Source organism: Xiphophorus hellerii, chromosome 8 (assembly GCF_003331165.1).
Source record: "Xiphophorus hellerii strain 12219 chromosome 8, Xiphophorus_hellerii-4.1, whole genome shotgun sequence".
Taxonomy (NCBI): Eukaryota; Metazoa; Chordata; class Actinopteri; order Cyprinodontiformes; family Poeciliidae; genus Xiphophorus; species Xiphophorus hellerii.
This window is the reverse complement of record NC_045679.1, coordinates 18,720,555-18,745,425: the sequence shown is the minus strand read 5'-3', so window position 1 is coordinate 18,745,425 and position 24,871 is coordinate 18,720,555. Positions and strand designations below refer to the sequence as shown.

General features: G+C 37.7%; 1 protein-coding gene across 3 annotated transcripts; it reads right to left on the bottom strand.

The window, feature by feature from the left end:
• Positions 1–258: 258 nt before the first annotated feature.
• prlra (prolactin receptor a) lies at positions 259–21,111 on the bottom strand. Of its 3 annotated transcripts, none has more exons than XM_032569660.1 (10): positions 20,908–21,111; positions 17,904–18,026; positions 12,780–12,870; positions 11,417–11,549; positions 4,958–5,127; positions 4,033–4,199; positions 3,675–3,816; positions 2,789–2,885; positions 2,572–2,641; positions 259–2,466 (listed from the first exon to the last, which is right to left on the bottom strand). In XM_032569660.1, the coding sequence occupies exons 3-10, from the start codon at positions 12,847–12,849 to the stop codon at positions 1,372–1,374; spliced, it is 1,944 nt and encodes a 647-aa protein (XP_032425551.1). In that variant the 5' UTR covers positions 12,850–12,870; positions 17,904–18,026; positions 20,908–21,111; the 3' UTR covers positions 259–1,371. The 3 variants fall into 3 exon arrangements, with proteins under 3 accessions (XP_032425551.1, XP_032425550.1, XP_032425549.1); XM_032569659.1 differs by having other exon boundaries at positions 17,904–18,003; XM_032569658.1 differs by lacking the exon at positions 17,904–18,026.
• Positions 21,112–24,871: the final 3,760 nt, after the last annotated feature.

Below are 24,871 nucleotides of genomic sequence, written 5' to 3'. Positions count from 1 at the left end.
GAACAGATGTATGCATAAAGCATATTAAGAGTTGTGCAAGTATCTGTTATTTTTTATTAAAATTGTTAATCTCTTTAGTTAATTAATTCCACCTGTAAAAAGGAGTGGTTAAAAAAGATAAATCACATCTAAATCGGAAAAATATATAATTACAAAAAATTACTCTTTTCTCTATAATTATATAATTTGACAGTAATTAAAAAACTATATGTAACACATCTTCATGTTAGTATAAAGGTAAAGAGGGATTAAACCACATACGGTTGCAGCGTAAAGTAATTTATTATAAACTCAATTTTTAAAACAAGCTTTCAAAAGTAACTTGATGGCTGTTTCTTATGTATTGCAAATATGTTCACCACAAGTGTAGCTATACCCACAAGGACAGTGTACTGTTATACAAAGGGAACCAACTTTTATGACACAAATTTCCCATCAAAAAGTACACATCATTATAGATTTCTTCGACTCAGTAAATGTACATAATCTGCTCTGAGTGACAAATACCTCAGTAAATTCTTGCTTGTTTTCTTTTTAACTTCATGTTTAACATTCAAACCCACACAAACCCACACACACTTACTCAAAACACATATATAAACCAAAATAAAACATCTTAAAATAAGTCTCTCTTCATATCTTAATGTCCATTTAAAGAAAAGAAGCCACATATTCCAAAAGACATTCCCTCTTTTAGCATTTTTTGGATGGTCCAATACAAACTTTTATACATTTCAGCCAAATATTTCACACTGTTATCTGTGTTGAGAGCTGGTGACAGTGAAGAGCACATCATGTGATTTACATCATTTTTGTATGCAAATATTTAACAGAATATTTAACAGCAGCACAGAAAATAGCATAAAATATACTTTGCATTAATTTGCAAAGACCCCTCCCTCAGAAGAGGTAACTGGAGCTGTACAGAGAGGAGAAACTTAAATGCCCTGAGTGAAGTGTTCAGGGGTTCTTTATATATATATATATTGTTATATTTGTAATATGTACAATATACAATAAGCAGCCTTACAATATATTTTAGAGGTAAAATAACAGTTTGCAGTATAATCATCATACAAACAGAACATGTAGAATCAACATAGAAACATGTAGTACCTCATAAATTAAGATACATTTTATTCTTAATTAATCTGAATGACGATTATACTGTTTAATCATCTGAAAAATTGTGGCTCTTAAATATCAATGTTTCACCTTGACAGAAGGAAAAAAATATATTTTTTTGACAATTGTCTTTGCAACCAATTTTGGAAAGATGTAATCATTGTCAGTATGGTTTTTCTCCTTGTTTCAGGCTTAAAGTGAACCGCTCACAATGTGTAGCAGCTGCCAGATTAATATCCAAAGCACCTAGTAAGTGGGCAGGCCAAACATGGTGGCGGTGTCGACGTAACCACTGGCTGCCTTTTCGTCAAGAATTGGCAACGCGGTGTTAATGCCAGTCGCAGAGTTCTGTAATGTGGGAGTGACGGATGCTCTGCAGCCAGTCGACGTTGCTCTGCTTACCATTTCTTCTTCATAAGGCCACATATTCTTCTCTTCCTCAATATCATCTCTCTGAAGAAGTAGTAACCCGTTATTATTGTTCACCATCCTCACCCTGCTGTAGTCCTCTGTTTGGTGGCTTACGGTATAGCTGTTTTCCTGGCTGGGGGTAACAGGGTGAAGAAGAACCACGTCCTCGTCACTGACCCTCTGGACTTCGACATACTCGGTGGGCCTGACACTGAGCGCATGAACATCCAACGGCGCTCCCATGTAGTCAACATATGCCGCATTGAGGTCATTCTCGGCCTGGAGGTGCTCATGGGCTGCTGTCTGGGGATGGAGTAGATGAGATTGCTTGTGGTCCAAGCTACACTCCCAGTAATTTGATCTAAAGCCTTTTGTGGTGCTGGGACCAGGCTGAGTGAAGTAAGATGACAAGGAGTTTGGGGTGAACAGGCTGTCAGAAAGACAGTGTTGTTTCCCCATCTTAGGTTTATTTGGTCGATTCACTGGGCTAAGACTGTACTGGGGCAGTGGAGAAAACAAAGAAGGCCAGCTCTTCACCTTCTCCTTCTCATAGGAAATATTTGGGATCTGTGCATTTTCATGAGAACATGCCAGGTGTTCCTCCTCCATTACTTCCTCATGACTTTTTGCTTCAGCCTCAGCCTGACTACCCTCCTGATCTGTCTGCTGCCCATCTTCTTTGTCACCTCCGCCCTTATCGATAAGCAGTGTGTGGCTGTCACAGCTGCCCCGGCCAGAATCATTGTCACATGTGGAGTTTTCAGTTTTGAAGCTATCGTCTTGAAGATCTTTGCCTTCATCCATGATTAGTTCACGCTCCTCTGGGACATACACCTCTAAGTATTGCACAAGAAAATCCTCATAGTTGGATGTGGTTGGGGGAAAATTAGAAACCACCAGTGAGCTGAAGATGTCCTCAGATTTGCCACTCTGCACGTAAAAAAGTATCTGGTTATAAAGTGGTATTGATTCAAGCTACTTTAACATGTATTATTTAGCATTCAGCACATCTTCAGTCAAAAAGCTCTGGTTTACCTTAAGAAGTTGTTTGTCAATTCCCTTGATCTTAGGTCCTGGCACTGGTGGCAGAAGGTAGTGCTTCACACTGCATGCACAAAAAGTTTGAAAAGTTTATAAAAATCAACATTTTTATTACCTTTATATATGTCTGTCTGTCTGTCTGTCTGTCTGTCTGTCTGTAAATGTGTTTAATGTCTAACACATACAATTTACTAAAAATGTTTACTCTTACCTATGAAAGTTCATGTATATCATCCAAATACAGATGATGAGGATGAAGGCAGCAAAGACCACAATAAGGATCCACATTGACCTTTCCTGTGGTAAATCTGAATGAAACAGAGCAATAATGACAGTCTTAGAACATGTAAATGATTGTATTAATGTAGCATTTTCTTCTCTTCTCTCCCAAGTCACTTTTATGGCTTAAGGCTCATTTTTCCACTGGCACACAGTGGAAAAATGTGAATTAAGCACATAGTAATTCAGTTTTCTTTATAGGTAATCACTTGCTTGTGTCTGTGAGGCCAGGGTAACTAAGCTTATGGGTTGCAAAATGGGAGCATGGCGTTAAAAACAAATCCTCCCACAGCTCTCTATATTTACACATATATATATATATACATACTGTATATACACATTTTTTACTAAATCCACACAAAAACTAGGTGGAAAGGTTAAATCCACTTTGACCACAGAATAGTGAAACATGCATTCCTCCAAGTTTAAGTTTTGGTTCTCCATAAAAAATAGTCTACATTCATGATGACAGATGCTGTGAAACCTGAAATAATGTCTTGATTGCTTCAGTCAAGCATCTGGGACCTACATGAATATATTGCCTTCCAAGTTCTGCAATAGTACAATCACAAACATCAGTGTGTCTTACTTTAACTTACTGGGATGGGCCAACACAAAGTTTCATAACTGTGAAGTGGAAGTAACATGAGGATGTATATTCTGTTGCAGCTGTACTTTTGACCAACAAAATGATTGGCTTTTTTTTTCTAAAATGCAAAATATGTATTTTAAAAAGCTGGTTTTATCTTCTAAATACAGTTGACATTGTACAAATGTATTTAGACAGTTGTACAGTTATTTGTGGGTGAAGGACTTACATTCAGGAACTTTGACACGGGTTGTGGGGCTCCATTCACTCCAAAAGCCATGATCAGGCTTACAGCGAACCTGAACATCATAAGTACCACCTGACCTCAGGCTGTAAATCTTAAAAATCTTCCTCTGGCCTGCAGAGAGCTCCTGGAAATGAAACACATGTACATGAGTCAGTGAGGTCAGTAAATTGTAGCCGTCTATGTAGATTTTAGGTGTAGTATTGGGGTTTGAGCATCAAACCCTGGCTTTGTGACATATCAGCGAGTCCTCTGACATGGAACTAAATGCAAAGTTTCACATTTGAAAGACAAATGCTCAAGACACCAGGCCATTCCATCTCACTGGCAGTGGTTTGCTCACCTCCCATTTATTCTCATTCTCCAACTTGAGTCGGACCTCGTAGATGAGAGTGATCCAACCCGAGCGGGTGTCAGCCATTTTGGGGGGTTTCCATGACACTTGAAGAAAAGGCCAGTCTTTGTCCTCTGTGACATTCACTACCACTTCTTCCGGAGGATTGGGCTTGACTGGGGAGAGAGGGAAAGAGAACACGTGTTTCTTAGATCTGATGAGACCCAATAATGAATGACAAGAAATCATAAAAGATTTAGTAAATAATCACGCGTCCTTCACTCCAGATGTGCTAATATATGGACAAGTCCAGCTGAGGAACTTTAACATTCTAGCTCTGGCCACTGATGTATATTTTTGAGCTGGGTGTAAGAACAATTATTTAGACTCCAAATTATAAACCTACTGCAAAAATAGACAAGGCTGAGGTTTGTGAAAGACGCTGACACTAATTAGGTCTGATTTTCAATCATTGTAATATTCTAATGAAAAGGATAAGTGGAGCACTTACAGGTCTTCTAAATCCAAGATAAAATATACTCCAGGTTAGTCAGGCATAAGTCTCTTCCATTACCAACTTGAAAAAAGGGAACAATTTTCAAACCTCTGAAAAGGTCAGACTTTTTATTAAAAAAAGTTGTGATATTAGCATTAAAGAAGATAGAAAGAAGAAGCGGATTGCTTTTTATATATATTATAAGATTATTTTCCAAAGTTGATTGTCAGCCAAAAGCTTAAAAATGTCACCGCAACAGCAATAGTCCAAAGACTTGAATTTTGCTGTAGTGTCTGCAACAGCAAAAGTCCAGATATAACAGCTATGATTTTTCACAGTACACAAAACAACACGAGTGCTGTTCTGTCGAAAAACAGAAATTCTCTCAAGGAGTTGTGTCAGGGCTGTCACACTAAACTTTTGCCACTTTCCCCTCACCGATGTAGACGACATCTATGTCAACGGGATTGGAAAAGGTGTTTCCCATCGAGTTGGTAGCCACAACGGTGATGTTGTAGTTCACCCAGATGGACGTCACATTCTTGCTGAAGAAGCAAGAGTTCTTGCCGGCCGTTTTGTAGTCAGGACACTCGAACACCCTCTCAGAGCTGTTGAGGAGAAGGAAAACATCATGCAGTTGTGTGATTTCAGACACTGTGCAGTAAAATACCAAGAACAGGGTGTGTTTTTTGCGCTACAATTTCTATTAAAAAAAAAAGATGTATTTTGAGAGGATAAGAGAGGATGATTCAAGGATGAATTGAGAAATTATTTTCTTCTCAATAGTGAACAGATTTACTGAAAGGAGGAAGAACCATTAACTACAACAATAGGAGATACGTAGACAACTAATGAATTCAAAGAATTACTAATTATTTCAAATTTTCTGGAACACTCAACAATCCTCTTATTGTGTAGTGATGTTACCTTGTGTGTAGGGTATTTTGTTTATGAAAACAATACTTTTGATAATATAATGGACCCTCAGCAACCACTGCAGGCAAAACCCCATTAGACTTGTGGTGGGTAAATGAGTATAGCCTTGAGAATTGGTATGGAACCGATGGGAACATGTTGTTGCTGTAGCAGCAGCTGCCACTGACTGAGGGGGGGAATCATTGTGCTGTTGTAACTTTCAGGATGCAATGATCTCCTGCATCCTGAAAGGAGATCATAGTCCACTTTGCTGCTAATCTAAAAGAACCACATGTTTTAAAGTTTTGGGATGAAATTCCCAAGCTCTTCCTTGTTTGTGTTTTACATGAAGCTACACTTGAATTAAAAAATGGAGTGTTTTTATCTTCCACATAATAAAGTATACACTTATTAGACTCAAGAATAAATTGGGAAATTAATTAATAGAAAGTTTATTGTCATCTGAAAATATACACCAGACCGTGCATATCACAATGAAATTTCATTCTATTGACTTACAATGGACTATGGACCAAGCTTTCATAGCTTTTATTGCTTTGACACCAATAAAATAGTTTATTGTAAGCGACATTTCCTTGTAAACAAATTTGAAACACGGACAAAAATAATCATCAAAGGTTTTGTTTACAACCAACTGTATCTCAAGGAAGGCTTTTTGGATTGAATGCAAAAAATATGACAGCCATTTTCAGTTTGAGCAATACTGAGGTGCGGAAGTAGACTAGGGCATGTATACAATGTCAAGATATAAAAAAGATTTTAAATTCCGAATTTGATTCGACAGTTCCTACAGCTTAACGTCTTTTTAGATATGTCAGAAAATGTCAGAATGACCGAAGTGTTCTTAGGATGTAGAGCAACCCAAAACTGCCCCTCCACCACCTGCTGCTTTGCACTACCAGGCAGCTGATTAAAAGAAGGCTGAAACTTTTTTTGAGTACAAAGGACACAAGTAATTCAGCTGTGAATTTCCTGCTGTGCTAAACAGCTAAAAGTCATAGCATGAATGAGGCAAATCAAATGCACTTCAAACAGTTCACCCGGCTTACATAAATGGTTATTGAGTAGAAGATGGCCTGTTGCTAAGCTCTGTGGGCTTCCATTTATCAGTTGTGCCTTAGCATATGTCTGATAGTCTGAATCAATTTAGCACATGTTCACCAAGTTTTTCAGTCTGTTGGAGAAAAATTGTTTGCTCTGCTGTATCACAGGAGGGGGCGTTATTAAAGTGAATGGTAATTATTACTGTAACATGAGCAGTATGAATAATATGGCATGGAAAGAATCCTAAATGAACAAATAACTTGTTGGTTGTTACCCTAGAACAGAAGCAGCAGACTTTGTGATGAAGCTGAGAGACCTTAATTTTTGGAGACAAGTCACATGGTCAGATGAAGCTAAAATTGAAGCGTATTAGACTGTGAAGTACAGAGGTGAAAGGCTCATATTGTCAAGATGTTTTGCTGCAGGAAGGACTGTCATAAGAAATATTACAACATAAACAAAAAACATCATGGGGGAAATATTAACACAACATCTGAAGGCAGGAAGTCAAATTTGTGGGCAGAGACGGCTGGTAAAGGAAACTCAATTACACCAGTTCAGTTATATCCCATATGTGGATTATGTGATAGTCAGCGTATCTAATTAATGTACATTCAAAGATGTTTTTGCATAAACCTTTCTGAAGTAGTATAATTTGTAACAACAAAAGACACATTGGTTGTTCTTTGTCTTCCTTAGGCCAACCACACACTTGACAGTTTTCTCATTAAGTGGAGGATGTGTCCTGACCCACAAAAAATTATGCCAATAAATGCTACTTGTGCATTCAGGTCTCAGGCTATGTCTCTAGTATTGCTGGCTGGATTTAACAAGTATCAGAAGGAGAACAGACATTCCTAGCAGAGCTGTCACGCCAAGTGGTGAAACGTAACAGCACTTTCCCTGAACCATAATTCAGCCACAGCTGCCTTAAATTTTCGCCACAAAGAGGTCCAGGGTCAAGCAGACTAGTTATTAGAATTTCATTTCTCCTTTCTGAATTTCTGCAAAAATCATGCATAAACTGAGTTCAATAGAAAAGTGACTATTATGAGGAACGAGTCTCTGCATTTCTCTCAAAACAATTGCTTTCTTGTCAATAGTCAAATAATATAATCCCTTTAAGACTTTGAGGGGATAAACCTTGACTCAGCTTTAGTTCTTAAAATGACAAGCAAAGAGACAAACTGTGTTAAAATGAAGAAATAAATAAATGAGAGGTCTACGATACTTTTTTTCACAAAAAAGATATTTATCTGCTGTACTATGGCTTGGCTGGAGGTAGCAGGATCTTGTCACTACATTGTCACTTCAAACTATTAAAGCCCTGGACTATTAAAGCAAGGTTATGTTAAAAGGTTAGAAGCAGTTAATATCTTACCTATAGTAGATAATTTGCTAGGTGTGTTCATTTAATACATATTCTGATTAGTTGGTCTAGCTGAAGTTGAAACTAATAACTACTCTGAGAGAGGTAAAGACTTTCACCATCGTGTCACAAACAACTCTAAAAAACATTGCAGAAGTTAATTAGCAGGAGTAGTATCAATGACAGGAGGAGAAATGTCACCAATGAGCTTACTGTATAAAACATGTACTGAGAAAAAACAAGTACATCTTTTCCAGTCAGAGTAACTGGACAAAGGATTATTAATAGGGTGGGAAAAATCAATGTAGTGCCATTGAACTAATCCCCCAGAACATTGTTTCTATCAGACTGGAAATGCTTTATGTGTTTTGTTCTCAGTGTGCATTTCACAGAAGACCACTGGTGGCACACTGCGTCTTACCTCTATTTACTGTGTAATCAACTATTAGCACCATTATAAATAACCTTCTAATGAAATTACGAACATTGTTAAGAGGTTCAGAGCGCCTGCAGAAAAATATGTTTTTAAGACTGGAGTTGTTTTAATGGCAGAGGGTTGCTTTGCTGTTGGTCCCTCTGGGTTTAAGACTAATGGTTTAGCCATTAGCCTTAGCCTCAGGACCCAACCTAATGTGAACTTATAATAAATAAGGGGAGCTACCAACTGCAGATCACTACACATTTAAAGTAGTAATATTTAGCTAAATCAACTTCACTGTAGTTTCATATTTACAGACACAATGGTTTCCACTTCTAAGGTTTCCGTCCATTGAAACTATCAGTACTGTTCTTCTGAATTAGAGTTTACTTCTGCTATCAAACATTCACTTCCTGTGATTTTCAGTCTATTTGTCTTATCGACATGTATCTCAGCTGAGTGGATTAGGCTATAAACAAAAACTAATCCGCTGCATCCTCTCCTTTTCCACATCTGTGTTGGCTCCTTATCAACCCTACTCACGTTTTAAACTCCACCTTCACAGGAACAGGCAGTGCCACATAACCCTTTACAATCTTTATCCTCTTACACCAGTCTGCTGCCCTCAGTGATTCACATTATGAGGTTTCCACTCTGTGGTTCACACAGACGGTAGCAGGTGAAATGCATCCTCATTCACATCTAATTGTGCTTGAAAGTTGGTACATAATTTACTCTGTATTTGTCCATGGAGACATACACCAAAAGACTTTTAGGGATTTTTATCTTTAAAAAAATAAATAAATAAAATAACAACATGCCTTCAAGCTATGCAATATTTTGTGTTAGTCTATCACATCAAATCATTGTAAGATACATTAAAGTGTTTAGTTGAAATGTGAAAGAATGCCAAAGAAGTCGCAGGGGTATGATTAACACTGCAAAGCTCTGTATTATCCTGGGTAAACACAAACACTGAATGATCCAGATGTCTTATAGCAAACGCTGCTAGAAACAAATACCCTTTAAAGTAAAACTTAAAGAAGCCAAAAGCTGCACTAATTTCAGTTATTTTGTCCATCTGAAAATACAAAAAAAAAAGAAAACGTGGTTTAAATTAGAACAGAGTTGTATCGCTAGATCTCGCTCAGAAACATGCACACACATGTAGCATTACTTCTTAATATCCACATGTCAGAAAGGAATGAAAATTATGTGCATTCCTAAGCCTTTCTCTATCTGCTCCAAACATGTATGTACTGTTATTAAATAGGAACTTGCACAATAGTATCTTTGAATGTATTCGAAAATTCATGAGGTCATGAGGACAAGCCACAAACAGAGTAAGAAACACTATCTTTCTATCTTTTGGTCTCTGAAAAAATTGATTGGTTCCTTTCAAAAATCTGCCATTAAGTTTATTCTTTGCTTTTTTTTTACCACATATTTAAGCCATATGGATGAGGGTGGGTCACTGGTACACTAAAAATCACCACAATTGATGAAATGGAAATTAACAAGAGCAACATAAATATTTTTAACAACCAGGAATGTTTATTGTAGACAATCCGAAGGGTTTAAAACATCTCATAATCCCAATATATTTGAAATCATGTAAAAAAAGGCCATTAAAGATAAGTGTGGTCAATGCAATTAAATGTAAAAGAAGCCTTTTGAAAAAGAGCCAGATGCTAATATTCAAAGTATAACCAGAAAGATTCCTAGGAGGCTGCAAAATAATTACACAGCACAGTATACATATTGCCAAATCTGCTATTGCCAATCCTCATTATTGAGTATTTTACAAATATTTTAAAGACATGGAACTCTTACAAAAATGTCACATTTGATTTCGTTTTTCTAACTTTGGCAGTCTTTCCCAACTAAGACTACTTTTCTTTATATGTATAAAGAAAAATTAGATAGATAGATAGATAGATAGATAGATAGATAGATAGATAGATAGATAGATAGATAGATAGATAGATAGATAGATAGATAGATAGATAGATAGATAGATAGATAGATAGATAGATAGATAGATAGATAGATAGATAGATAGATAGATAGATAGATAGATAGCTATATCTCTATCTATATATACAGTATATATGTGTGTGTGGGGGTGTGTGTGTGTATATAAAAGTACACTTTTCATTGTGTAATTTACATTTAATATTGAAACATGATGAGCAAAATTCCATTAGACGGCAAAGAATCCTACAGTATCAGTTTTACCCACATCTGTAAAGTGATACAATAAAAACACAACAGAGTCCTACTTCATGGCAGACCTTTTGGAAAAAGAAAAAAACGACAGGCGTTCAAGATAAAGCGTGTATTACACTTAATGTTCTGCTTTTGAATCTTCTCTACTGAGCAAACCGTTTACAACAAGAGCAGAAGTGGAATGCAGTCCCTGTTCACACTTGGACTTGTCCAACCCATTTAAATTGAGAAGAGTAGTCAGGGCTGTATTAAAGCTAATATACAATGCCCTCTTCTGTGGAAAAATAATCTCAATCATACCAATAGTTTTGGTAGTTTGTTCACTTGGTGAACAAAGGTTCCATCTGTGCTTTGAAAAATCTCTGGCGAGTGAAGGATAATCTTTTACAGTTTGATCACAGCATCTTGAAATTTGAACTAAGGAAAATCAGGAGAGGATCAAAAACATGCAATAACCTGTTAGATTAATAAAAACGGGAAGGTCTGGATAAAAAGCAAACCTCTCATTAGCAGAGATTAGTCAGTACTTTCACAGTGCCTACAAATAATTTGTATTTTGTCTCATTTGTCTATGTAAAATATTGTTACACAATCAACTTTAAAAGAGTTGGAGCCTTATTTAGTAGTTGATAGAGTAAGAAAGTCTTATTAGTCAACTCCATCAACTACTTTGTTTGGGGATTTTTTGTTTTGTTTTTATTAAGTCTCAAGCATAGACACAACAGGGTGTCAAGCCTTTAGCACATGACACCATAAACACAGTGCATAGAAATATTAACAATTCATTAGACAAGGACACATGCTGACGGTAACAGGATCGAGACAGACTTCACCTTGATGAAATATCTGGAGGTTTTTTAATATCACTAGATCTAGTTACCGCCCCCAGGAAGCAACTTACCCTTCTTTGCGGTAGTACAAGGCGTAGGTGGTTGGAAGCCCGCCATCAGAGCCTGGCTGCCACCAGCAGGTGAAGGTCTCTTTTTCTGGAGAGCGACAACTGATATTTGTTGGCTTCCCTGGAGGGCTGTATCCTAAAGACAAAAAACACAAATAAATTCATTTGCGAAAAAAATAATGGTCATTAATGTAATTTGTGAGCAGTTATTTACAACGAGTTAATTATTCAGTGTTGGATCCTGTTTCTTGTTTCAACAGCCAGTCAACCTTAAGGCACATCTCAGATGTCTTCACTCATTAGCAGAAACTGCTGAAAGTCTGTTTAATTCTAGCTGAATACAAAACACCTGACTTTCTCCCTTTGTGATGATTTAAAACACACAAAAAAAGGAATTAACGTTGTTACAGACAGATGAAAAAAATTCCTGGATCTTATTTTAGCCATCGATAGCCTCCTTCCTGTTCTTTTCCGTATTTAAAAACTAAGAAAAGATTTCCCTAAAACGTTTCCTTGGGCAAAATGTATACTCATCTGTTTAGTCGTGTTTCCCTCTAAAACTGCTGATGCTAATAGCTCTGATCAGGAAGGATGGATTAACTGAAATTTCATTTTTAACTAGACTTTTCCAGACTGTGTAGGAACCCTGTCTTTAATATTGAAAGTACTCTTTGATCAATACTTAAGCATCATTTATACATTTGCTTTGTCCTTTCAAGCAGGCTGCTAAAAGGTGTTTCCATGGTAAGAATGAGGGATGATTCAATTCAGTCAACCACTGCCCGCTGACACACACTCGCTCATGATTTTGAGAAACAACATAATTGCATTTCAATTTGTTTATGAGACCAGATTGCATTGGATTGATTTGATTATAAATTTATGGATTGGATCTGTTTGTCTTGTAAAATGACTTACAATAATTTGCTGTGAATGAATAAACTGAATAAATAAACTGAACTAAGTAAAACACATACATAAGGCAAGAACAGGAGTGATCTTTTTGTCAAATGAACACTCATTTAACAAAATGAACATGCTGAAAACATACAGGTATTATTTTTGGATACAGAAGTTCCAATCAGATTTAACTAATGAGCTGGTTCATTAGGGTCATTAATTCCTCCCACACGATGAAGTGCAGGAGCAACTGAACACAAACACATTACCCGCTGGAAAATATATTTCATTAACAGGCTCCGGGAAAAAAAATAGTATCATTTTACTGTTGTGAATACGGATTCTGAAACTATGAAAAGAAGATTCTGAATTGGTTCGTATTCTGCTTATACATAACTTAAAAGAATCCATGGAAGGTGTTTAGAAGGTGGGGTTAATCTAAGTGCAAATCCAATGGCGAACTTACCCTCTCCTGCTGCAATCTGGATAAATAATATCAACAGCCAGAGCAGAACAACTTCCCCAACCTTCTTCATCGTGGCACCACAAAGCCTTTGCTGTGGGATTGAGCAAAAAACACAAACAAAGACAGGTGAGCATGGCAGACAGGCTGATACGGGCATTTGACCAATCACTTGACCCATAACATTTGCGGTGGAACGGGAAAAAATTGCTGTTTGCAGTGAAGGCATTTGTCTGCTGCTGGCACATTCTGACTGACATGAATGTGCCGTACAGCATGCTGTAATAATATTCACTAAAGGGACAACAAAAAACAACGAGAAAAGATATGGGACAAGTGAACACTAATTATAACAGAAGAAAAAACATCTAATACTTTACTACAGAGGGAACATGTCAAACATTTACTCAGAAAGCATTTGTGCTGTTAACATTCAACCCAACACCGAGGGCAAGGAGGAGAAAAACTGAATAAAGAAAAGCAAATGAGAAAAAAAGGAAAAAAAAACCTCTTGTTGACTCTCTAACTAAAGATTTAAAAACAGAGACACCCACACACATTCTCTGTTTCTGACTACCTCTACCAGCTGGTACAGGCAGCGTAACTGATTGCATAACCTGAGCTAGGGCTCCATAACAGCAGAAGGCTGGATTGCCATTACCCGCAACTGTCTAGACTTCCCACATCTGCCTAGCTACGGACAGATGTCTTCATTTCTACTCTGTGTTTTAAACATTTGTTTTTCAAATGACTGATAAAAGGAGGAATACAAGAGGACTATAGGAGGAAACAGGAAAATAGCTGGAAAGAAATACTCTCATATGTTATTGCCTAAAACTAACATTAAATGCTGGGCACCTTCAGTGCAGCACTTTCTTGTAGACAACAAAGGGACGTTCTTTTGTTCATTGCAAACATTTGCAAATGAACTTCCTTTCGAGCGCTATGGATGTTTATGCAAACAAAATGTAAAACAAAACTGCTGTCTTTAGGGATTTTTTCCCCCCCCATCAGTCACCTTCCTATTTACTTGCACCTAGCAGGACACTGCAACATACATGCAAATTATGGTTTTTATTTCAGAGACCATCCTGTTGCTGTAGTTTTGATTAAAACAAGTGACAATTCTTAATAAAAAAAAAAACCAAAACATGAATTTGTATGCAATTTATTGTGATTTTGATTTGGCTCTGAAACTAAGTGCACTCACTCACTGCCTGTTTCCACTGTTCAACCAGCATGACAGAATACGGAAGAAAAACTTCCTTTCATTACATGCTGTTCAGCACGCACACTCTAAAACACAACTAATGAGCATGCTGAAAACATGGAGGTAGAACATTTAAATATAGGAGTGGCTGTTGTTTCCCAAAGCATGCCACTGCAGTGCTTTATAACAATATACTCCAGCCCTGGATTCAGGCGGATACCCTCAGTTGGGTCTTTTCTCCCATTTTCTTGTTTTTTTTTCTGTTTTTGTTTGTTTATTTGACACATACAAACACATAGCACTAGATTAGTATTACTGCTGATCAGATTCCCACATTTAATGTCGAAATATTCCAGAACAAACCATGTATAAATAAATTAAATTCCTTTTTACATTTTTACTATTAAAATCGCCACTGTCAGCAAAAAAGCTGAACATGACTGTAAAGTGGAAGGAAAATTATAAATATTTGCAGATATTTTACGAAAACACATATCGTCATGCTGGTCAATATTTTGTACAGCAGGTACAAGTGAAATTCTTTTGGGTTATGCCTTTAAAATTTTGCATATCTAGAGACTGACATTTTTGTCCATTCTTCTTTACAAAATACCTTAAACTCAATCAGATTGGGTGACTGTCAATTATCAAGTTTTGCCACAGATTATTAATTAGATTTAGAAATGGACTTTGACTGGGCCATTCTGCTTTGATCTAAGCCATTCCCTTGTAGCTCTGGGTAAATGTTTAGGGTTGAAGCTCTTTCATAAAGGCTTAAGCTTTGCAGTGATGACTGTTGGTTGTTCTTTCATCAAAGTCTCCCCTGAGCTGTAGATCACTGCTGCTTCTCCAGAATTACCAGTCACTTTACTGCTCTCCTTGTCCAGCCTGTCAGTTTATGTGAACACCCATGGCAGGTCTCTTTTGTCAAGCTCAGTTTAGAAGATGGGTGGAACAACGCTCCCTGATGTGTTTATCATTATAATGTGGTTTTACCTAACCCTGCTTTAAAATTCTCCTCGACCATATCTCTGACCTGTCTGGTCTATAGGTAGATTTGGTGGGTTTGAAGTTACAACAAACTCTTTTGGTATGATGAATTGATTGAGTCATCATACCACTGACAGGACTGATTAGTCAGCCCTATCAGTGTGATTAGGGCTGGGTAAATATGCATGAAACCCTTTGAAAAGGTTAATTCATGATAATAATAAACTGTAAAAAGTGTGGCTCATTTCCCTTACACTTCACTAGCATGATACACTTTGTGCTGGTCTGGCATTAAACCTAAATACCACGTATGACCATAATGTGGTCGTACTATAACAAAACGTGGAAAAATCTTAGTCGTAGGGTTACTTTTGCAAGACTGTGTTAAAAAAGTCTCTACTCACGTTTGTTTTCTTTGTTTTACTTTATTGCTACATATTATCTGTGTATCTCACAAACTGTTCTTAGAGTTAGATTTTCTAGGAAAGGGCTTGTATTTCCAACATATTAGTTTTATAGTGTAGAAACAAAAAGCAAAATAGTTTAGTTTACCGCTGGAATGTAAACACATTGCGGGGTGAAATAGTCTGAAACGGGCGATCTCCAACATGCTGCGACTTACTCCGCGACTGATCTGAATGCCAAGGATCTGCCTGCAGACCGCAGCACTATGTGTGCCTCCAGGTAAATTCTACATTAATAATGTGCTGCAATAATGCTCAGGGATGTGGCTGCCTGGGCATGTGTTGTCACACAGCCTCTGCCTAACTACTAGCTTAGGTCTACCTTGTGCAATAGCTGCAGTGTTTCTCAACATATATGTGAAACTTTTCCATTTACACATTCATTCACCTTGTTTTTTCTTTAAGAACCTTAGAACATGAACCATATCCAGCTCATGTATATAGTGCCTTCATTTCAGGAACGTCACCATGATCTGATAATTGGCATTAAGATCAAGGCACCGGATTAGCCTCCTGCTACATATAGCCTTCTTACATAACCAGTAGCCGAGACCGTGGGACATAAGCTGCTACCCATTGCAGCAAATCTTTTTCCCTAAACCTAGCAATGATGCACAGTTTATATGATATGGTTGTGCACTTTTTATGCTTTGCTTCTTCAATCACAGTAATTTTAGCTTAAGCTTCCTGTCAGAAATGCTTTAAGTCACCCTTATCAGAGGGTTTTAAAACATGAACAGATGCTTTCTGATCATATCACAAAATCTCAATCAGTCTTAAGTCCAGATCCTGACTAGGACACCGCAAAACCTTAATTAATATATCTTTAGCTATTCAGTGCTAGACTTTCTGTTATGCTCTGGATTATTGCCTGGCCTCTAAACCAAAGTGCTTTTGTGCAAACCGATGGCAGATTTTCTGTCCAAAAACTCTGAAGGGTTTCTGCTAAGTAGAATTTATAGTTCCATCAATAAAGTCATTTATCCAGGTCCTAAAGCAGTAAAGTAGCCTTAGACCATTACACTATTACCACCATGTCTTGCTAGTATATTGCTTTTTTTCTGAAATGGAGTGTGAATTTTATCTCATTTCTATCTGAACATATGCCTTCCAAGAAGTTCCAAAAAGTTTCATATTTGTCTCAACAGTCCACAGATTGTTTTCCAAAATGTCATAGAGGTCATAATGGTCTGTTTTGGAAAATGCAGTATTGGCCTTTCTGTTATTTTTGGTCAGCAGGGATTTGTCAGCATTTAACTATTGCATTGATGTCATTCTTTTTGTTGTTGATTCATGAACACTTAACAGAGACAGAGAGGACTGCAGTGCTTACAATGCTAATTTGAGTTCTTTTGTGACCTCCTTTTGAAGAGAGGCTAAGTAGTTTGCCCTACCAAAACTTGAAAAGTTTTGGTAGGGCAGCCTCACCAATGTTCACCATCTTTTCTCCACTAATAAATATTGGCTCTCACTGTGAATTATGAATGCTCAAAGCCTTGGAAATAGCTTTCCAATTCTTCCCAGACAGACTGATGTCAATGGCTTTGTTTTTCATCTCTTCTTGAATTTTCTCACATCGGATCACAATGTGTTTCTTTTTCAGATCTTTTAACCTAGTCCGTGCTGTCTATTTAACTGGTTCCTTGATCCTATAGATACGGCAGTAACCGGGCAGAGTGTGGTTAGTACAATTCATCAAAAATAAAAGTGGAATACCAGCATTAATTTGTAATTTAACAAGGAGTCTATCTTTTCCACACAGAATCAGATTATTTTGCATAGCTTCACCCCTAAATAAATAAAATAATTTGTTAACTGCCTTTTTGGTTTTACACGTATTTGTGTAGTATTAAAATCTGTTTTATAACTTGCAACACTTCAGTGCGACAAAAATCAAAAGCATAAGGAATCCCTAAGGAGGCAAATCATTTTTCACCTTGTTTGTATTTCATTCAGTTCTTGTTAAGGTTAGCCCTTCCCGGTTTTGTTTGAATTATTCCCGATTTCTGCTTTTGAGTTTTCAACTTGGAGCACCTTTGAATTTGCTTCGTTAAAAGTGTTTTTCCGCCTTACTTGGCTTCTGCTTGTTAGCATTAAATTGCGTCCCGAAACACATCATCTCTTCTGAGAGCAACCGTACACATGAGAAAGTGATATCCAAGCAACAGAATGTGCAACCCACATGTATTTGATGCAACATGCACCTGCATGTGTGTCTACACAGCATGTGGATGTAATGAAGTTACAAGCTATAAACTGAACTATATGTGAAATGTTCTTTATGCTACCAGTAAGTTGTTTAAGATAAATTTCTTCTTTCTACCTAATAAATTAGCAATTTTGTGGGGGGTTTTTTCCTATGATGTGCAGAAAACACTCAGATAAACAATCCCAATTATGTTACCTGTTCTCCCATAAAGAACATGGCAAACAAAAGACACGACCCAGAAGACTAACACCTACATTCAGATTTTGGGTGAATCATTCATGAGCCGAGTCCTCCTCTGGCCTCTCAATTTCAGAAGGTGAGAAGAGGATGTATCAAATGGCATGCTGAGGGCAACTGTGAGCAGAGAGAGGTGTCACCTGGTGGCAGACATACGGTTAAATAGCACACCTTTGTGTGGATCACATGTACATAAAGTTTTTCTCTTATGAATAGTCAGAGCATTCTCAGGAGGCCTGACCAACACAACTGAGTTTACGGCATTCCTCTTTCCTAGAACCTGTTTCTAGTTTCCAAAAGGTTACGAGAACGACCAGAGGAGTGTGCAATATATCCTGAATGATTTACGGCACATTTATGTATCTCAGTTTTATATTAACTTGAGCTTAGTGGGATTAATATAAAAAAGAAGAAAAGGTAAAGAGACCACTTGAGTTCTTGGTAATACTTTCTTTAAAAGCTGGAAAAACAGCCTGTCCGTTTCCTGGTACTGAAAACTTTAAACACAGAAAGAGCAAAGATGATGTGGTCCAGCAGGTTTGGCATGACTGAAAGGTGGTTCGTTATGCCAACAGCTCCTCGACTTTCTAACCCTTTATTTGTGAATTTACGCTACAATCCATTTCGTGATTCTGGTCGCGAAGTGCGTGCAGGTAGCTTGGCAGGAGGAATAACAGATACCAGAAATTGCTGAAACTTCCCTCGTATCATAAGCTTGACCCGAAACCCTGCTCAAACTGGAACAAACCTAACACTTCCCAGCATTGTAAAAAAACCGGTTTGAACAGCAGCACAAACAGATTTCTGGGAACTATTTTTTTCACCGTCATACAGGCAGTCAGGGTTGGGAAGCTACAGAATGCAGAATCAAAAGGCATAAAGGGATTCGAGGTACTGTACACCGAAACCAGACTAACTAATACATGGACTATGATATATTCTGAATTGCCTAAAACTTAGGGTTAAATCTGTACATGAGTCGTTGATTTTTGTTCTATGTTAACCTCAGACTACAGGGTATGCAGTGAGTTTTACTTGAAATATTTCAGATAGATCTCACATTTATGTTCAAGTTAAAATATGAATTTCATCGATGTGCCTAAAAACTAAAGATGCAACGATTCCATTAAAGGAGAACAAATGAGCTGCCGACTCTTTGATGACATTTATTTAAAATAAAACAGGACATGGAGAAATTAAAATACTTGTACCAAATCTTAATCACACTTGTCCTGAAATCAATAAAATGTGCATCAAAGCACATGCTAGTGGTTGATGTATTTGTACACCAAAAAATAGTGATAGATTTTAAGTCTGATGCATTTAATGAAAGGGTGAAAATGAGAACAGAGACCGTCTCTGGTCTCTGGCCGATCAAGCGATGCATGTTACATGAAAATAATTAATGACTGAAGTTAACTGTTAAATTATATATTCAGGTATTTGCAGTTCCAATGTTCTGTTTGTTAAAAGGCAAATATACTTTAGGAATGACAACTCCGGTATGAACAAACATAATTATATATGCACAAAACCTTAACTACAAGTACAACATAGGGGCAAAAATGAAAAAAATATGCACAAAGGGGTCAACAAACTTGTTCAGTGTAAACTTTTAAAACGTATAGCATTACCCCTTGTCAGCCACACAGATTGTCCTGCTTGAGAATGTGTGGTCTGTGAAATTTCACTTGCTACCTTTTCTTGCCCAACCTAACTTACATCTGACAGTCTCAACATGGAAAAACAGCTTCAAGGACAACACACACGCACGCACACCCCCACACACACCTTTCCCTCACTGCAGCCCTAATGATCCCACTTATCTTCAGTCAGCTCAAAGTCAAGACATAGGTTTGTGATAAGAGCAGCAGCTAAGTTTATGGGCCACTTCTCCTATGTCGGCAACTGTTTGAGAAAGAAACAATATTAGTTCAGCTGTTTTCTAAAGAGAACACATTAGCCTGAGGTTTATGCTCATTTATCTGACACAGGGATAGGCATAAGAATATAAATCTGCATAAATGTTAAATTTCTGAATGTGGATCCGAGGCAGGTGGATCTGCTGGGACTTTTTAATGTGGCTTGAGGCTTGTGCCCGTACCGATTGTTGGGGGTCACAAACATCTCAACCCCAAGTCCAGATGTTGTTGGGCGTCCAGAGGGAGGGACAAAAATGTACATTTATTCATTAGTTGAAGCGAAAAAATTGGGTTAGGTCACCATTTGACACTTCTGTGAAGAACTTTAATGATGTAGCCGTGAATTGAGTTACTGCTTAACTTGGTGCCAATCCACATGTGCCAATAAAAAAATTGACACCATCTACTGGCCACTGCATCCTTTACATTGAGAACAAAAGCTTGAAGGTGAATTTACAGCCAAGAATAAAATACCTGTCATTTGATAAGGGCTGGGTCTTTACTGACCTTTCACTGATAATAGTTAGACTGCTGTGCACTTGCTTTGGCATGAAATTAGCCTGTTGTATTCAATGTTATTGAAATTTAATAACTACGTTTTTACTGGCTGTGTCTTTTAAATAAATAAAGGGTTACATAAAACTATGCTGACTTTCAACATGTACTCCTTTAAAAGTTTTAAAGCGCCTGAGAGGCAGTGCGGCGTAAACGTCCTGGCCATGACAGCAGCAATGAAAACGCTGAAGTTAATTAAAGCCTCCGTGTCTGACTTGAAGCGGAGAGAGTCAGTAAGCTGCAGGCAAGTAACAGTGTAATCCCGTATTGAGATGATCAACCTGGTCCAACCTGATTGAGAACTTCTGCCACCTCTTCCTGACCGTTTAAGTCCGTTAAAAACAGAAAGAATAACCCAGGTAAAACCTACTGAAACTCTGCATCCTCATCCTCATTGCTGCACGATAAATGAAGTGAAAATCACATTCTTTTTTTTTTCTTTCAATTCAGACTCTAGAGACAAAAGGCATTTTAATATTCTCTCCTAACCATTGCATAACAATTACAAAAAATTAAAAAAAATAGAAAAAGTGGGGGAGTTTACCGGCAGACGACAGGTGTATCAGCGTCTCTCTCGTTTGCGCCTTCGCTGAAGTGACTCCTGTGAAGACCGAGCAACTTTTACCTGCTTTCAACTTTCCTGCTTTCCTTGGAAAGTTGAAAGGTGAGGTGCGCACACGCTCCACCGAACCGTGGGAACCGCTCAGCACGCTCGTCCCGTCTGCGAAGGAAGCGCGACTGGCACTCTACCCGCGCCCTGATGGATCAGAGGAGGGCGGGGATGGTACCGAGGAGCCCGGCCTCCAAACCCCGCCCACCGCTCAGGTTGCCACAGATGAACCGAAGACTGGCTCAACCAGTTTTGCTGTCAGTTTAAAAACGATACCTGGGGATTACATAAATCTGCTTTTTAAAGTTAAACTGTGTCGCTGAGACTATTTTCTGTTATTTCAGAATATATCCGTTTTATAAGAATAATAGAGGTCAGTTAGAATTAACAAAAGTATTTATTTGCTTAATGGCAAAAATAATCACTGTTCATTTTTTGTTTTTTTCATCTTAAAGTCAAAACGTTAAATAAACCAAGATAACCATACCTTTAAACAATTTGAAAAGGTAAAAATGGTCATGCAAGGGTTGTGTAACCTTCAGATAGGGAAGAACACCTGTGCATGTATTTAAAGATAACATCAAACACATTGTATAGTTGAGTGGCGTCATTGGGGGGAAAAAAATCAAAGTAATTCAGCCAAGCTATCAGAAAGAGAACTGTGGACCTCTATACATCTGATCCGTTCCTTGGAGCCATTCCAGATGACTGAACTTGCCACTTTCACTAACATTCAAGTCTAAATATGAAAATATGCAACAATCAAATTGTTCAGGATATTAACATGTTTTTCTTGCAGAATTTGTGTATCAACCCCAGAACAAAACTAGAAGGCAATGTGATGATTGTTGTATCAACATGACCTTTATATATTTAGAATTATATATAAGCATTATTAATATAAATTTATATTATAAATATATTATCTCTTCTTCTAACTGCTGAGCAGCCATGTTAGTTTATTCACGTCTCATCATCATATCATTTGTCTGATTATAGATATGTAAAAATGCACATTGTTTTTTTCTCTTTTATGATATCTATTTTTTTCATTGTTGCTATGATAAAATCTAACTGATGTTTGGTCTTGGAACCTCTTTACACTTTTATCAACATACTGTATGTCTCTCCATATAAAACGAGCAATTTCCCATGGGTCATATTCCAAGATGAAACCATAGTTTAAGGTTCAGTTTAAGGTATCTTGACATCCTACGCTGCTTGGTTAGGCAGCCAATGTGATTGTGATCTAGGTGATCTAGGAAATGTCACCATAATCCTGAAACCCCAAAACATAAAGGCTAGGGTTAACCTCAGAGTGAGCTTCCAGGAAATGAATGCAACTTGCCGTCCATGTTGCACAGGTATCGGTGATAATAACTAATACATGTTACCATATGGAATCGGGTTGAAAGTGATGATGGTAACTTTGAAGAAAATAAACACCAGCATTTTATGTTTTTTTAATGTGTGTTTGGGAAGGAGTGGCATTTCATTGCAGTCTTTAAAAAATGTAAACATGCTCCCTATCTGTCATCCTATCAGGGAACAGGCGTCCATGTTGGTATCAGAAAGGAAAACACACTTTAAAATGCTCCCCTGTGGTAAACCAAGACAATTTGCCTGGCTGTAATTATACCCATTATGACCGAAGAAAAGGCTGCCGTCTTTATGCTGCAAGATCCTGGCTTTCTCTGCAAACCAAAAATAGGCACGTCTCCTTGGGGGGGGCGAGTGGGAGGGGGGCACCACATGGTGCCTGCTTGGCGCTACCTTAGTAACTTTTGGTCGCTCTGAGTATGAACAAATATTGTAAAACGCACCATGAGCATCTGAATGATGTGCTGTAAATCACTTTTTATCCTTTTTCCTCTTTCCTCTTGCAGAGAGCTATAAAGATAGTTTGGTCTCCAAGTACAGTATATTAGGTCTATGCAGAAAATCTGTCCTTGACTCTCTTTTCCATACTTTTACATAAATGTATAAACTGAAGAGTGTTTTTTAAGAGCTCTTCCCATCTCTGTGTGATGAAAAAAGAAAGATGGGCCGTTCAAAATGGAAGATACTTGTTTTTTCTGGGAACAAAAGTACCCTGCTCTCAGACATAGACATCGTTCACGCAAAAGTAAACAATGTCGAGGTGCATTTTGTTTCCAAGGAAACACCAACACTGCTTTGGAGGGCACGGGAGGAGATGTGGAGACAGATTCCTTCAGGGATCTTTGCATCCGATTATTGTCTGTCGCATGAGACTTCCTCAGAGCTTATTGTGTTCAATCTCTGGAAAAACACTCCTCAACAGATTTTCATGGGCGGGCACTGACGCAAATGCACACATGTGCATGCTTGCCGAACACTTTTAATGAAGGGGAATAGAAGTTACTGGAAACATGCATAGTGTGGTATAGACTGGCCAAGCCAAGGTCTGCCTACTTAAAAGTGAAGCAAGTGCACATGGAGAGCACTTGTTGCAATGCTGCTGTTGGTTTTCCTCTACTGATTCACTTTACTTCTTTTTTTAAAAGGAGAGGCCTCTTCATGCACATGCAGGCACTTATTCAGTGAATGAATACTCAAAAGTTTGTTGCGTTTGCCATGGACTGTCCAATATTATTTGTGAACAAGGAGCCACGAATATTCATATTAATACAGCATCTTAAATAAATCCCTCTATCTGTGAGTAATCTACTTTTAGGCAGACTAACTGGTGGCTCTCTATCGGGATGGCCCAGGAAATCACTCCCCCTCCCGTTTTCAGTTCTACTTAGTTGCAATAATGTTACATAATATGGCCATCTGCTCTTGACATTGATTTAAAAGTCTCACTATGTCTGCCCTGTGAGTGTTAGCAAACATTTGAACACAAGCGGCTTTATTGATGCCCTTAATAGCATGGTTTTTCTTATCCAGAGCAATGATATACAAATACACGTTGCCCCCCTACTTTGATTTTGTTTCAATTTTTCACACATTTGAAACGTTTCTTAATGTCAACATTTTTCAAACATTTTTTCAAAGAGTGAGAGGTGAGTCGATTATATGTAAGTATATACATATGTGTGTGTGTGAAACATATACAGAGAGAGAAAGAGAGAAGAAAGAGAGATAGGGAGAGAAAGATTTGGTCTTATACTCCGTGTAAATGAAACCAGCGTTCTGTGTCTGCGTTCATAGTGACATCTAGCGGCTGCTTGCAGAACTGATTTGAGCGAAACTCAAACTGTACAGTTGAACCTGGATGTTTATCATGACATTTCACACCATTCCACCCAAGGAAAGGTCGGAACGACTATATCTTTAAAATCCCCAAAAGGTTTTAACGTGCAAAAAAAAAATCAAAAAATCAAGGGGTATGAATACTTTTAAAATCACTGCAAAAGTGCCAATTGCTTCAGTTAATCAAATGCTTCTTTGTTTTTTTATGGGAGATAATAAATCTTTTAATCCTTTAGACACAGGCCAAATATTATTCACTTTGGATCTGGGTACCTAAATATATTTGTAATTTATTGAGAAATAAAAGATAAATGTAAAAAAGGACAAAACACACACAACATAGGACAACAGAGTATATCCATTATTAAAACTTGTTGGGTCAATTTGTCTCTATAATTAGCTTAAAATTAGATATTTAGGCATTCTATTATAATTTGAAACCACCCTTGTAATGATATCCTTAGCTGTAGAGTCAAAACATAAAGTCTGAAAGTTGTTTCTGTCAGCTTGTTGTAAATGCTGACAGACTGGTACAGAACCATCTCCGCTCCGCTGGAGTTGAAATGCTTACAAGTGTGAACTGACTGTCGGAGATTCACGCAATATTTGCGTTTTTGCAAGTCCCGTGTCTTGGACAAGCCAGTTGGTGGCGGTACTGCTCCGTTACGTTGTTTGTCAACCA